The sequence below is a fragment of the Thunnus albacares genome, chromosome 16, assembly GCF_914725855.1.
Source record: "Thunnus albacares chromosome 16, fThuAlb1.1, whole genome shotgun sequence".
In the NCBI taxonomy this organism is placed as follows: domain Eukaryota; kingdom Metazoa; phylum Chordata; class Actinopteri; order Scombriformes; family Scombridae; genus Thunnus; species Thunnus albacares.
Genome location: NC_058121.1, coordinates 26,783,824 through 26,795,544, shown reverse-complemented (window position 1 = coordinate 26,795,544; position 11,721 = coordinate 26,783,824). Strand labels below are relative to the sequence as shown.

Sequence of the window (11,721 nt, the reverse complement as noted above, 5' to 3'; positions counted from 1 at the left end):
AGAGAGAGGGAGAGAGAGAGAGAGAGAGAGAGAGAGAGAGAGAGAGAGAGAGAGAGAGAGAGAGAGAGAGAGAGAGAGAGAGAGAGAGAGAGAGAGAGGAGAGAGAGAGAGAGGAGAGAGAGAGAGAGAGAGAGAGAGAGAGAGAGAGAGAGAGAGAGAGAGAGAGAGAGAGAGAGAGAGAGAGAGAGAGAGAGAGAGAGAGAGAGAGAGAGAGAGAGAGATTAGGAATGACATGCAGTGAAAGACTGTGTTGTGCATCTTAACCAGTAAGCTACCAGTTAAAAGTGAACGGCATTAATTTGGAAGCATCTTACAATCTTCTGCCTCTATATATAAATATATATAAATAATGAAAGTGTCGTCCCAGCGGAGTCGGTTGAGTTTTGTTTATTTGCTACAGCTGGAGTTCGCTGCTGCTCTCCTCTAACAACTTCTAAATCCAAAATGCACCTTAAACTTTGCTTCCTTTTAAAAGAGGAACTACAAGGTAACAATTGTTTAATTATGGATTAATCTGCCAGTTATGTTCTTAGTTAATTGAGTCGTCGTTTGGTCTGTAAAATGTCAGCAAACACTGAAAAATGGCCGTTGACGTTTCCTACAGACCAAACTGACGTCTTCAGATGTCGTGTTTTGTCTGACCAACAACACAGAGATGTTCAGTTTGCTGTCATGTACAACAAAGAGGTGTAAAATTCTCACATTTGAGAAGCAGGAGGCAGCGAATATTTGGCTTTTTATTTTTTAAAAAAGGACTGAATTGATTATTCAGGTCAGTGTGAGTGATGAAGGAGATTTTGACTGAACGTTGTTAACTGGTGTTTGGGAGCTTGGGATAATGGTTTCTGAATATTAATTAAAGGCAGACGACATAAGCAGAATGCTGAGTAAGTTTTGTATAAACGGACCTTCGGTGTCGTCACCTCCTCGCTGTGGATCGGTTCGTTCTCACACTCAGCTCTGAGTTGATTTGGCACACCTGTACCGGCTAATAAATCCCAACAGTCCTGCAGTAAACGCTGTTTGTGAAGCCTCTCGTGGTCAGTTTTTTGTTGACACTGTGTCAGAGAGGTGTTGATTCAGGGGAGGACAAACAGTAGAAACACCTTGTGTGGTAGTTATGGCTGAAATATGACGGTGGAGGATCGGGAGCACCGCCAAAAATCTAATCAGACCTCTCACAAAACGGATAACAATTTTTTAGATATTGAGATATCTCGGTGGTACCGATACATCACCTCCTTGGTGGAGGAGAAACATTCAGTGTATCCTGTCCTGCTGCATTAGTCACATAGTTCCTGTAGGAACAATGATCTGAATACCCGGAGCCCAGTTCCAGCTTCTGCACTATTGACGGGGCTCACGGCTGACAGAGACGTATTGTGGTGGTATGAACATTAAAGAGAAGTCCAGAAGGTGAGGGACAGACGCGACATACTGTACCTGTAGGAAAGCTGAAATCACCAAGAAAAGCAGGGATTAAACCAGGATTAAAACCCCAGAGAAGGACGTTCCACTGGTGGTCTTCATGGAAGGTCTTAAAGTGTTTAGTTAGTGGTCTTATTACTGCTGTGTAATGACTTTGTTTCTTTGTACTCCTTGAAACGGTGTTTTATGACAGTAAAATCATGACAAGAATGTTTTTAAAATGATATTTTATTCTCAAAATGTTCTTAAGTGGCCTTTCGTCCTGTCGCCCACCAGACACCCAGAGGCATTTAGAGGACAGTGTAGTCAAATGTTAAAGATATAGTGTCAGTTTGTAAGACGTCTCACACTCAGCTCACACTGAGTGGTCAGATCTGACTCATCTTTTATCAGATTAAACTGTACTTTTATCGTCTTTAGCTGGTTTTGTCGTCTTCAGCTGCACTTTGTGTTTAATGCTAGCACGCTCCACTGATGGATTTTAGGTTTGTCACTTTAAAATATAGGCCTATGCATTTGTAGCGTGTACAAAGGTGTGTTTTTTTTTTTGTATTTAATAGCAGATGGCTGTGATTCACCGGTGAGAAGCCGTTTTTGTGCAGAAACAGTCGGATCGATACACAGAAAACTAATCAACACATTCTACTTTTTTTTATCTGATAGTCCTTCCCTGCGTCGTGTCCCCACAGCATCGATTCACTTCCTCTTCCCTTGTGATTTCTTTTTTGTCATCATGACTTCAATTTGTTGTGACACACAGGCTCGATCGCCAGAATGATAGACAGAAAAAAGGCTGCTGACAGGGAACTTTTGGAGAGATTATGAAAGTCGTGTATAAAGCTCAGGATGTGAGGCAAGTATCATTGTAGTTATTGGAAAGGGGTCAAGGTCCTGCTGGTGTCGCTAACAGAGGAAGTTTTATATTTAAGGGTTTTTGTATCAGTGCTGCTTCTCTTCCATGTTAATGTTCAGCCACTGGGCATAAAAGTCTTTATTTTACATGCTTGTTTTACTTTAAAACTATTCTCCAAGATGTTTCAACAACTCCACATTATTAACTTTTGTTTAACTTTTCATACCATGATATAGAACATTTCACTATGGGGTTTGTGGCAGAAAAAAATAATGTTACAGAGCAATAGTTTTATTAAGTAGAAACTTGGCTTTGATGTCTGAGAAAAGGATTAATTGAGAGTAGTATTAAGTAGCATAATGACTGTTACTAATAGCTATGTCAGAGAGCGAGCGGGCTAATTCGGTCTAATGGAAGTCCTGTTGTCAGTCCAGCCAAACAGCTTTTCCCTTCATTCACTCACTGACTTTGACTTTCTCTCGTGTCTCCGCAGGTCCAGTAAAACCATGAACCTCTGCTCCAAATGTTTTGCTGGTAAGCCTTTCTCATGACACAATATATAGATATGTCTTTATGATGACAATGAACAGAATGGAATGAAATACTTTTAACAACAAAACCAAAACAAAGGGGTTAATCTGAAATGAGAGAGTCACCTTATTGCTGCCTACATACTGTGTATGTTCTTCAGTGTCAATCTGGGTAATAAAAACTATTTCCACTTATATATGTTTTTTTATGGCCTGTACTTTTTCCCCCTAACAAATATGCTATACAGCTAAAGTCAGACTTGTCATGACATAATTTTACAAGGTTGTAAATAATCTCTCTTTTAAATTGCTGCTGTATTTGGAACGTTGCTCTCCTGTTCCTCCTGCTTGCTTTGGGAGGTGATGCGTTATTATTTGTTCCTTTTCTTCTTCTAAAAATCCATTTGTCTGACAATATGGACAATGCAGCCCCCCAAAAATTTGAGCTGACCATTTTCTTTGAAGGTCTATGAATTGAAAAAGCCAGTTGATGACTTTTACTTAACATTATTTTAACAAGTCTGTACATCACTTACCTCCAGTAGTTTACCTGCAAAGTACAGATGCTACTAGACTACAGAGCCGATGGATTACATCTCCAAATTTATGCATTTTTGATCAACAGAAGGACATCAATTTTCATGTTTCCTGTGTCCGTTTTTGTGTTTTGAAGGTTACTCTCAGCTGGTTACTGTCACATACAGTAGACTCTACTGTATGAACCAAGTTTCTTCTTGGCATGCAGAGCTGTTCTCCCTGACAGCCAGGGACACAGCCAGCAGCAGCTTGAGGCTAGGTGTGCCTGCTGATTTCAGTGAGGAATGCTAACAATGCTAAGAAGTCGCTCTGAGAAAATGGAAGGACAAGTAAAGAATCTCACTCCCCCAAAATGATAAAGCCACCATTTAGAGGACAGTGTTAGTTAAAGGTAAAGAAGTAATTTCTTCTAATAAAGAAGATGTGATTCCATTATATGTAACAATAAACTGAAATTCCTGTGTACAGATTAGTTTTAAAGACAGAATCATTCAGCAGCTTTGAAACACCTTCAGTTTGGAAGCTCTGTTTTCCCACAATGTGAAAAATGCCCAAACAAAATCAAAAAAAATGTCAAGGTATGCATGAAGTTTTCTCAATGACTTCTCTAGTCTGGTTTGGGAGGATGGGTTGAGGGTGCATTGCAGCCCTGTCGGTGGCCATGGCAACCAGTGAGTATGGCAGACAGCAGCGAGGACCTAAGGGCCCGGCTTTGAGTCTAGCATCACAGAGGCTCAGAATAGACTCAATACACATGAGTATGAAGGCAGAGCAGAAGTGGGTTAGCCCACATGCGGAGGAGAAACTAAAAATCGAGGCTGACCTCCCTCAACCTCCCTGGAGGGGGGGGGGGGGAAGTAAAGACAATATCCTCATGGATCGATTAAGTCTGAGATGATCATTATGTAAAGAGGCCTGAGTGCAGCACGGTCATCAGAGGGGATTCTGTCTTTCTCATAGCGTATCATGTTGCACTTCAGCTAAGTTAAGTTATGTGACAGGCAGGAGGTAGAGGCAGGCAGACGAGAGTCTTCCTTATTGGAACAAACATCTCAACCTTGAAAATTAGCTGCTGATCAGCACTACTAATCCGAATGATGACAGTCTTTTTAATTATCAATGAATCTGCTTATTACTTAATCACTTACTCGATAAATCAGTGTATGAAATGTCAGGAAATGGTGAAAAATGCCCATCATAATTTTCTACAGGTCAAGGGAACATTTTCAAATTGATAGTTTTTGTCTGACTAACAGTCCAAAACCCAAGAATACGGAGTTAACTGTAACCAAGTTATCAGCAAATCTTCATGTTTGAGAGGATAAAACTAGTGAAGTTTTTACCATCATCTATTAATCTACTAATTATTTATAGACTAACTTGTTTTGTCTATAAAATGTCAGAAAATATCGGTTATAGTTCCATACAGCCTTTTCAGATGTCTTGTTTTGTCATCACAGGGTTCTCATCACATTTGAGAACCTGAAGTTTTGCTTTAAAAGTGACTAAAATGATTATTCACTTATCAGAATAGTTGCCAATTAATTTCCCGTCAGTTGACTAACTGATTAATTAACTAATCACTGCAGCTCTAGTTTTTACATTTCTGCTTTAAAAAGTTACTTAACTGATTAAACACATTAAAAACAGTCCGTCTAATTTTCTGTCAATAGACATCAATTAATCATCTAATTGTATCAGCTCTCTTTGTGAGGTCCATTTGATTTTGATACATGTGACTCTCTCGTCACTATAACCAGTGAGCACAGTGATGTAAAGCAGCCAGTTGTTAACTCAAGTGTTAGAGCTGCTTTTAATGCACCACCAAGGAAGAGTTTAGGGTTGAGTTCTCGTCTGTTACTGGCGTGCGAGTATATACGTGACACCAAAAAAGGTAACAGTCGAGATAGATGTAGACAGTCAGTCTGCTGGGAAACTGTGCACACAAAGCAGGTAGTCTGACAACCCCTCCAGATGTGCTTACAGTATACGACCTTGTTCTGTTTAAAAATGTATTTAAAAGTTTATCTGAAGATAATATGAGGCTTTTGTTGTCATGTTAGTCAAATAAAGCGGATATGTTCCACAGTCAGTCTTTTTAGTAAAAAAAAAAAAATCCCTCTTTGTGTCTCGATGGACAGTGTTTTCCTGTTCAGCTGCAGTGGAAGGATCCAAACAAAAAGAGGAAATTTGGCACTAAAAAGACAGTAACGTTGAAAGATATTAGCTTGATCTGACTAATTTGGGCAGCTGAAGCCTCTTATTAACTTCAGATAAACTTTTAAATACATTTTTGCAAGAAAAACATGTCATTTGACACGTGACTGCTGTGTCAGGACAGACACGAAAAATTGCAAACCTCTCCTTTAATAAGAGAGGAAGGGAAACTACGCTGTTGCAGCCACACTTGTGATTTAATCTGAAACGATGGTTATACTTTGACATAAATATGTAACAAGGTACAGCTTTATTATGTAAAAATATCAGTAACATTAGCCTCCCTGGCAGCTAGAATAACCTATTTTCTACACACCTGCAAATGCTGCATAACACCTGTTATCACAGCCACAGTGACAGGAGGCTTCTGGTGTGCAGCAGTGTTTCTGCACCTCAAACCATAAGCAAGCGCATGAGTCCAGATTTGAGTGTTTTGACTCTGTTTTTCTGTGTCGTCTCTCTTCCTCCTCCTCCTCCTCCCCCCTCTGTGTGTGTGTGTATCTGTTTCTCTGTCCTATTTTTATGTCTCTCTCTCTCTCTCTCTCTCTCCTCGCTTACTCACTGTCCTTGACCACAGACATCCAGAAGAAGCAGCCAGGGGAGGACTGCACCTCCAAGCCTATCCAAAGCACTGGGAGTAGCCAATCACCTGTCTTCAGTAGCGAGACGAGCAGTAGCAGTAGCCAGTCTCTATTGTCATCGCCGCCCTCTAGCTCCGAGCAGCCGTCAACCGAAGAGCCCTCGCCCACGTTTCCCAGCACAAGGGAAGGTAAGATGGGACGACCGACGTTTTCACACGTGCTCTTTTTATTTAATTATTATTATTTTTTTACATCCACATGAACGGGGAAACAAAAAGCCTCAAAACATGTCATTTTATGCCTTTATGAAAAACACAAAGAGAAAATTGTTCTGAGTTGAAAGTTTCAGATATAAGCTGATACTAATTCTGGAATAAATCATTTATTATGTATGTATGTGTATATATATATATATATATATATATATATATATATATATATATATATATATATATATATATATATATATATATATATATATATATATATATACATTACATACAAACTTTGTATGAAGTTTGGTGTTATTATCATTAGTTTCACAATAATTATAGGTCTTATATTTATAATTCAGTCGTGGGGATGACCTATGAGGGGAAGGATGACAGTTTAGTGATAAAGTTCTGTAGAAAAACATCATCAAAACTAACATTTGTATCTCTGTACTGCAGTTTTTCCTTTATTAGGGCCCAAGCACCAAGCTGTTCGCTCTCCATTCAAATATAGGAGTATTTTTCTGTGTCCAGCTGCAAGTTACTTTCTGTCTTTAGATTCAGTGGGAAAGTATAGAAGGAGAAGAAGTCAAACACAGTTAAAGCTCTGACTGGATTTAGTCACAGGGCGGTGGGGCGCTGAATCTTTCAAATACTTGCAGCAAGGAAGCATAATTCACCCAACAGTCACTGAGTCACTGAGACTCTCTCAGCAGTATGTCTTCATACTTATAAGTAGCATGAAGTCTTGAAGGTTCAACTGTGGCTGTGCAGCGTTCTCCACCTTTAGAAACAGTCACACACACAACAACACATACAGTAAGATGTCCAATAGACAGTAGACAGCACACATTCCTCTGTGAACACACTGAGCATTCACAATTGAAAAAAAAACAAACTGCGCTTTCTCTTTTTAAAATTAATTTTCTATGCAATACATTGTAATATGAAGTCATTCAGACTGTTAATTAAGTTTTAAAATTGCAACTTTATTGAAAACAAGTGAAAAGATCTGCCAGTGGAGAAAAATAATCAGTTTGTTTCCACTGCAAACGTTAAAAGAACGTTGTGGAAATGTTCCTCTGTCTACATAACGGTGGAGGCATCTGTCTTCTTCTCTGTTGTTTGAGGTGTTGACACTCAGTTAATGGAACTTTATGAAAAAGCCTAAAGTGCTTTGGAAAGAAATTGAATCTTATCCTGCTGGCAGACTGTTTCTTTGTTTGTCTTTCAAAAATAATTGTTGTGGGACAACATAATAGATTACAGTGATGTATTAAAGTGGAGAGTTTTTATCCTCTGCTTTGACAGTCATCCCTCAAATACTAAAACATTGTTCATAATGATATAAAAATATAGGATATATCTACTAACATGGAAGACTAAACCACGTTCAGTATACCTCCTCACAGCTTTAAAGGTCCTTTCACCCAAAATAAGATAGATTTGGTTTTATTTGCCCAGGTTTTGAGAGATTTCTGCGACTCTTTAATACCAACTGTTGACATTTATTACTGGAACATACCTTTCAATAGCACAAAACTACAAATCACATGTTTCATAGTAGTATGTACCACATTAGTGTATTTATTCTGTTATTTATTGTGCTTTTTTTCTCTACATGTGTTGTATGGAAGAGAACGTTTCACATCCCATCTCACGCGTCTTGTTTATTTTCCATCTGCAGGCGTGTCGTGCACAGAAACAGCCCAAGGCACACTCTGCACACCCACAAAACGTCCACGAGAATCAGGTACAGTCAGTCAGTCAGCCTCTTCTTCCTGCCACTTACTCTGCGTGACCTGCCCCACTTTGAGCGCTAACTCTTAACACTGCCATTTTTTAAAAAAAAAAAATTTAAAAAATTTTTTTTCAGCCTCGGGCTCAGAGAGCGAGGCGACGCCAGAGAAACGGCCACGGACAGAAGAGAAGGAGGGAAGCAGCGAGGAGGCCCGCGGGACGCCCAAGCAGAAAAACCGTCGGCGCTGCTATCGCTGCCAAACCAAACTAGAGCTGGTACAGCAGGAACTGGGCTCCTGTCGCTGCGGTAAGTACCAACCCGTCAGTGTGGCTTTCAGTCACATGTCATCATGACCGAGAAGACACTACTGCAACTAATTTCACTGATTCTGTGTCCCTGCTGTCAAGCGTCTATAAGTCAGCTGCTGTAGTGTTTCCAATCTGTTATCACTTTAAAATGTAACTGATTACATTTTTACAAGTGAATCAAAGTTATTAATGTTTTATGATGGTTTTAAATATGTTAACGTGTCATTTTTGTAAGCAAAGGAGTAAAACAGGCCAAGATTTTGTATGATGGTAGTAGTCAAACTCATGTATAGTCTCAAAAACATGGACTGTAATGTACCGTGATGGACTTTAAGTCAAGTGTCATCATAACCAAAGAGGCTGCACACACACTTCTAATTTTACTGGTTTGTTCCCCTCGCTGTGGTTCAAAATATGTTTCATTTGTTGGACTGAACAAGTGAAACGACACAAACCGCTGCTGAAATCAACCTGAGATATGTGCAGTTCACTGTCTGAGAGTTGATTTCTATACTTAGTGATTCTGTAAACAGACTCAGTGCTTCGTTCATATATGACAAACCCATTAACGCTCCACCCAAGTAAAACTAATCATCAAAATACCTGCACACATACCTGTATATATATGTTTGTTGCCCCAACAGGCTTGTCTGAAGTATATTTAAATCTCCAACACAGATGAAAATCCTCATATCTTTACATTAAAGAGAGCTTGTCATGCAGTTCAATTTTTTTCTGTCATTTAATTTCTTCTGCAGCTGATTGCATTTCAGAATGTTCATTTACAAAGTCTGTTTTTTCATCATATTTAGTAAATATTTTTTGCATTTACATACCTACTTATATACCATTACTGGTTTAGCTTGAAGGCGTTTGATGACTCATTGAGCTCCAGTGGGTTACAGATGATGCTCCAGGCTGCGTGTAATTCAATGAAATATTAAGATCCATACCACACAACACATTTCTGGTTCAATTCCAGCTGTCAGCTGCTCTCTTTCCCTTCCTGCATCTCTATTTTAACCCATCAAATAAAGTCAAAGTGTCAAAAAAAAAATCCTGTTATTCTTACACTTCAGATGCATGAGAGGAGGAAAGCAGTGCAGATCAGTCGGGAGGTTCAGTTAGAGGCTGGATACGCGTGTTGTCTGATAAGCTTGGCGAGGTTAAACCAGCGGCATGATGGGATGTTTTCTCCCATACAAAGAGGTAGCAACAAAACATTTAACGGGGTCACTTCCTTCCTCACCACTTTGTTTTTGTTTCCCTCTCAGGCTATGTATTCTGCATGCTCCACCGTCTCCCCGAGCAACACGACTGTCTGTTCGACCATCTGGGCCGTGGGCGCGAGGAGGCCGTCCTCAAGATGGTGAAGCTGGACCGCAAGGTGGGCCGCTCATGCCAACGCATCGGGGAGGAGTGCTCCTGATTGGCCACACCGTGACCAGCCATCCAGTTAGAGATGAGGCGCTTACAAAGAGGAGGAGGAGGAGGAGGAGGAGGAGGAAGAAGAGGAGGAGGAGGAGGAGAAGGAGAAGGAGGAGGAGGAGGAGGAGGAGGAGGTGGTTGTGGAGGGAGAGCTAGGAGGAATGACAAATGGGTTGATGGGTGGGAAGGGGGAGGGAAGAGGGGGAGGGGAGGGAGGGAAGAAGAGGTGGAGGAGCCGGAGGGAGGGGGAGGGAGCACGGTCGCAACATCCAGCATCTGACCAGGCGATTTTTTGGATCTGAGCTTGACGCCGCCCTGTTGACGCCCTTGATTTCCTGCCTGGAGCGTCTATTTGGACTCGCTCGGGGGCCAACAGGGGGCCTGGTGGCTCTTCTGCGGAGCCACGTTCAGTATCGCATGTTCTCACACACACAGCCTTAACCCCACCCCACCCCCACCCCCACCCCCCGTCTTCAGAGGAAGGATGCCCCAGAGACAGATCCAGATCCAGTCAGTCGTACATTGTGCACAGTTCCACTGTATCTCGCCACGGTTTCCTCCTCTTTGCTCACGCTCCTTTTTTTTTTTTTTTTTTTTTTTTTCAGTACAGGAAGTTACGGAAGATGAACTGTTGTAGCGTTCGGCTGAACTGATTTTGTTTGGATTCTCATTCAACAGCAGTTTTTTTTTTGTTTTGTTTTGTTTCATTTTTCTCGGTCGCGGATGAGGGGTCCAGCTCTATCCCACGACCACTCCTCAGGTCGTCATCAAAGGGGTTGGAGTATCAAACCTGTAACCCCGCCTTCCTCTTCTTCTTTTTTTCTTCTTCTACCAACGTTCAGGTCCATGCGCAGCATCACTATAACGGTGTTTTGCCTGTACATGGTACCAGCAACAGTGTATTTGTGCAGGTTTGAGCGTGTCATTTGATAATGTGAGGCAGTCCAAGGATGCTGTCATGGTTTTGATTTATTTTATTTTATTTTATTTTTTTTTTCCCTGTGTGGCCGTCATGGTGATTAGCTCTGTTTTTACTGCTTAACCACGGTGTCATGGAGGACAATACAGCCAATCCCTGCCTCTGCTCACATGGACTGTTGACAAAAAGAAAAATACAAATAAATATTGAAAAAAATAATCCACACTAATGGACTAGAGTCACTCAGATAAATCCTCTGTGTAGCAGATCCTCTTCTCCCTCTCCCCCCCCTCCCCTCCCCCTCCCCCCTTTTCAATATACTGAGTGGTACTGTTGTTCTTGATACATAAAGGGGAATACGACTGAATTTTTGTATTCAAATGAAGAGTTCTTCGCCAAAACACCCACCGTGTATTCACTTAAGAAAACAAAAACACCCGAAGTTCAACACTGAGTATCTCTAGAGTTGAAGACGATCAGTCAAGAGTGCTAATTTAGCCTCCTGAGTACATAAATTACCTACTACCCTTTAAATAGTCCTATAATTTATTTCTCATTTTGTGTTTTGTGGGTAGAATTAGGTGTTATTCTTATTTTCAGATCGGGGATATCTGTTTGGAACATAATTCTTCTATATATTATAACTTCTTTTGATTTTTTTTTTTTTTTTTTTTTCAATTATTTACATTGATTGTTGCCCAAGGCGTCATTGATGCTAGTGAGCTTTCACTAGGTTGGTTCCACTGTTTGAATCTATGAGGTCACAGCCAGAGAAATTAACCAAAAGCTGGTTAACCTTGAGACTTTTAGCAAAAAAAAAAACAAGGTTAGTGAAATAACACCAGCCGCCAGTTAAATATTGGTAAGTTTTGGATGTAACTGGACTCTCAACTCGTCACCTTGACAAGTAACCGACACTGATTGGTTCCGTTCAGTCGTGTAAATCTGTTTTTTTGATTTTTCACAG

The 11,721-nt window shown here is 40.6% G+C and overlaps 1 protein-coding gene across 1 annotated transcript in view; it reads left to right on the top strand.

The window, feature by feature from the left end:
• LOC122965564 (AN1-type zinc finger protein 3-like) overlaps positions 1 to 9,901 on the top strand; it is a 13,986-nt gene extending 4,085 nt beyond the window's left edge. The window contains exons 2-6 of the mRNA XM_044329715.1: positions 2,775 to 2,815; positions 6,143 to 6,334; positions 8,046 to 8,111; positions 8,235 to 8,405; positions 9,682 to 9,901. Of these exons, the coding sequence (XP_044185650.1) occupies positions 2,775 to 2,815; positions 6,143 to 6,334; positions 8,046 to 8,111; positions 8,235 to 8,405; positions 9,682 to 9,836 (625 nt within the window). The 3' untranslated portion in view covers positions 9,837 to 9,901. The remainder of the gene's footprint in view (positions 1 to 2,774; positions 2,816 to 6,142; positions 6,335 to 8,045; positions 8,112 to 8,234; positions 8,406 to 9,681) is intronic.
• The last annotated feature ends 1,820 nt before the right edge of the window (positions 9,902 to 11,721 follow it).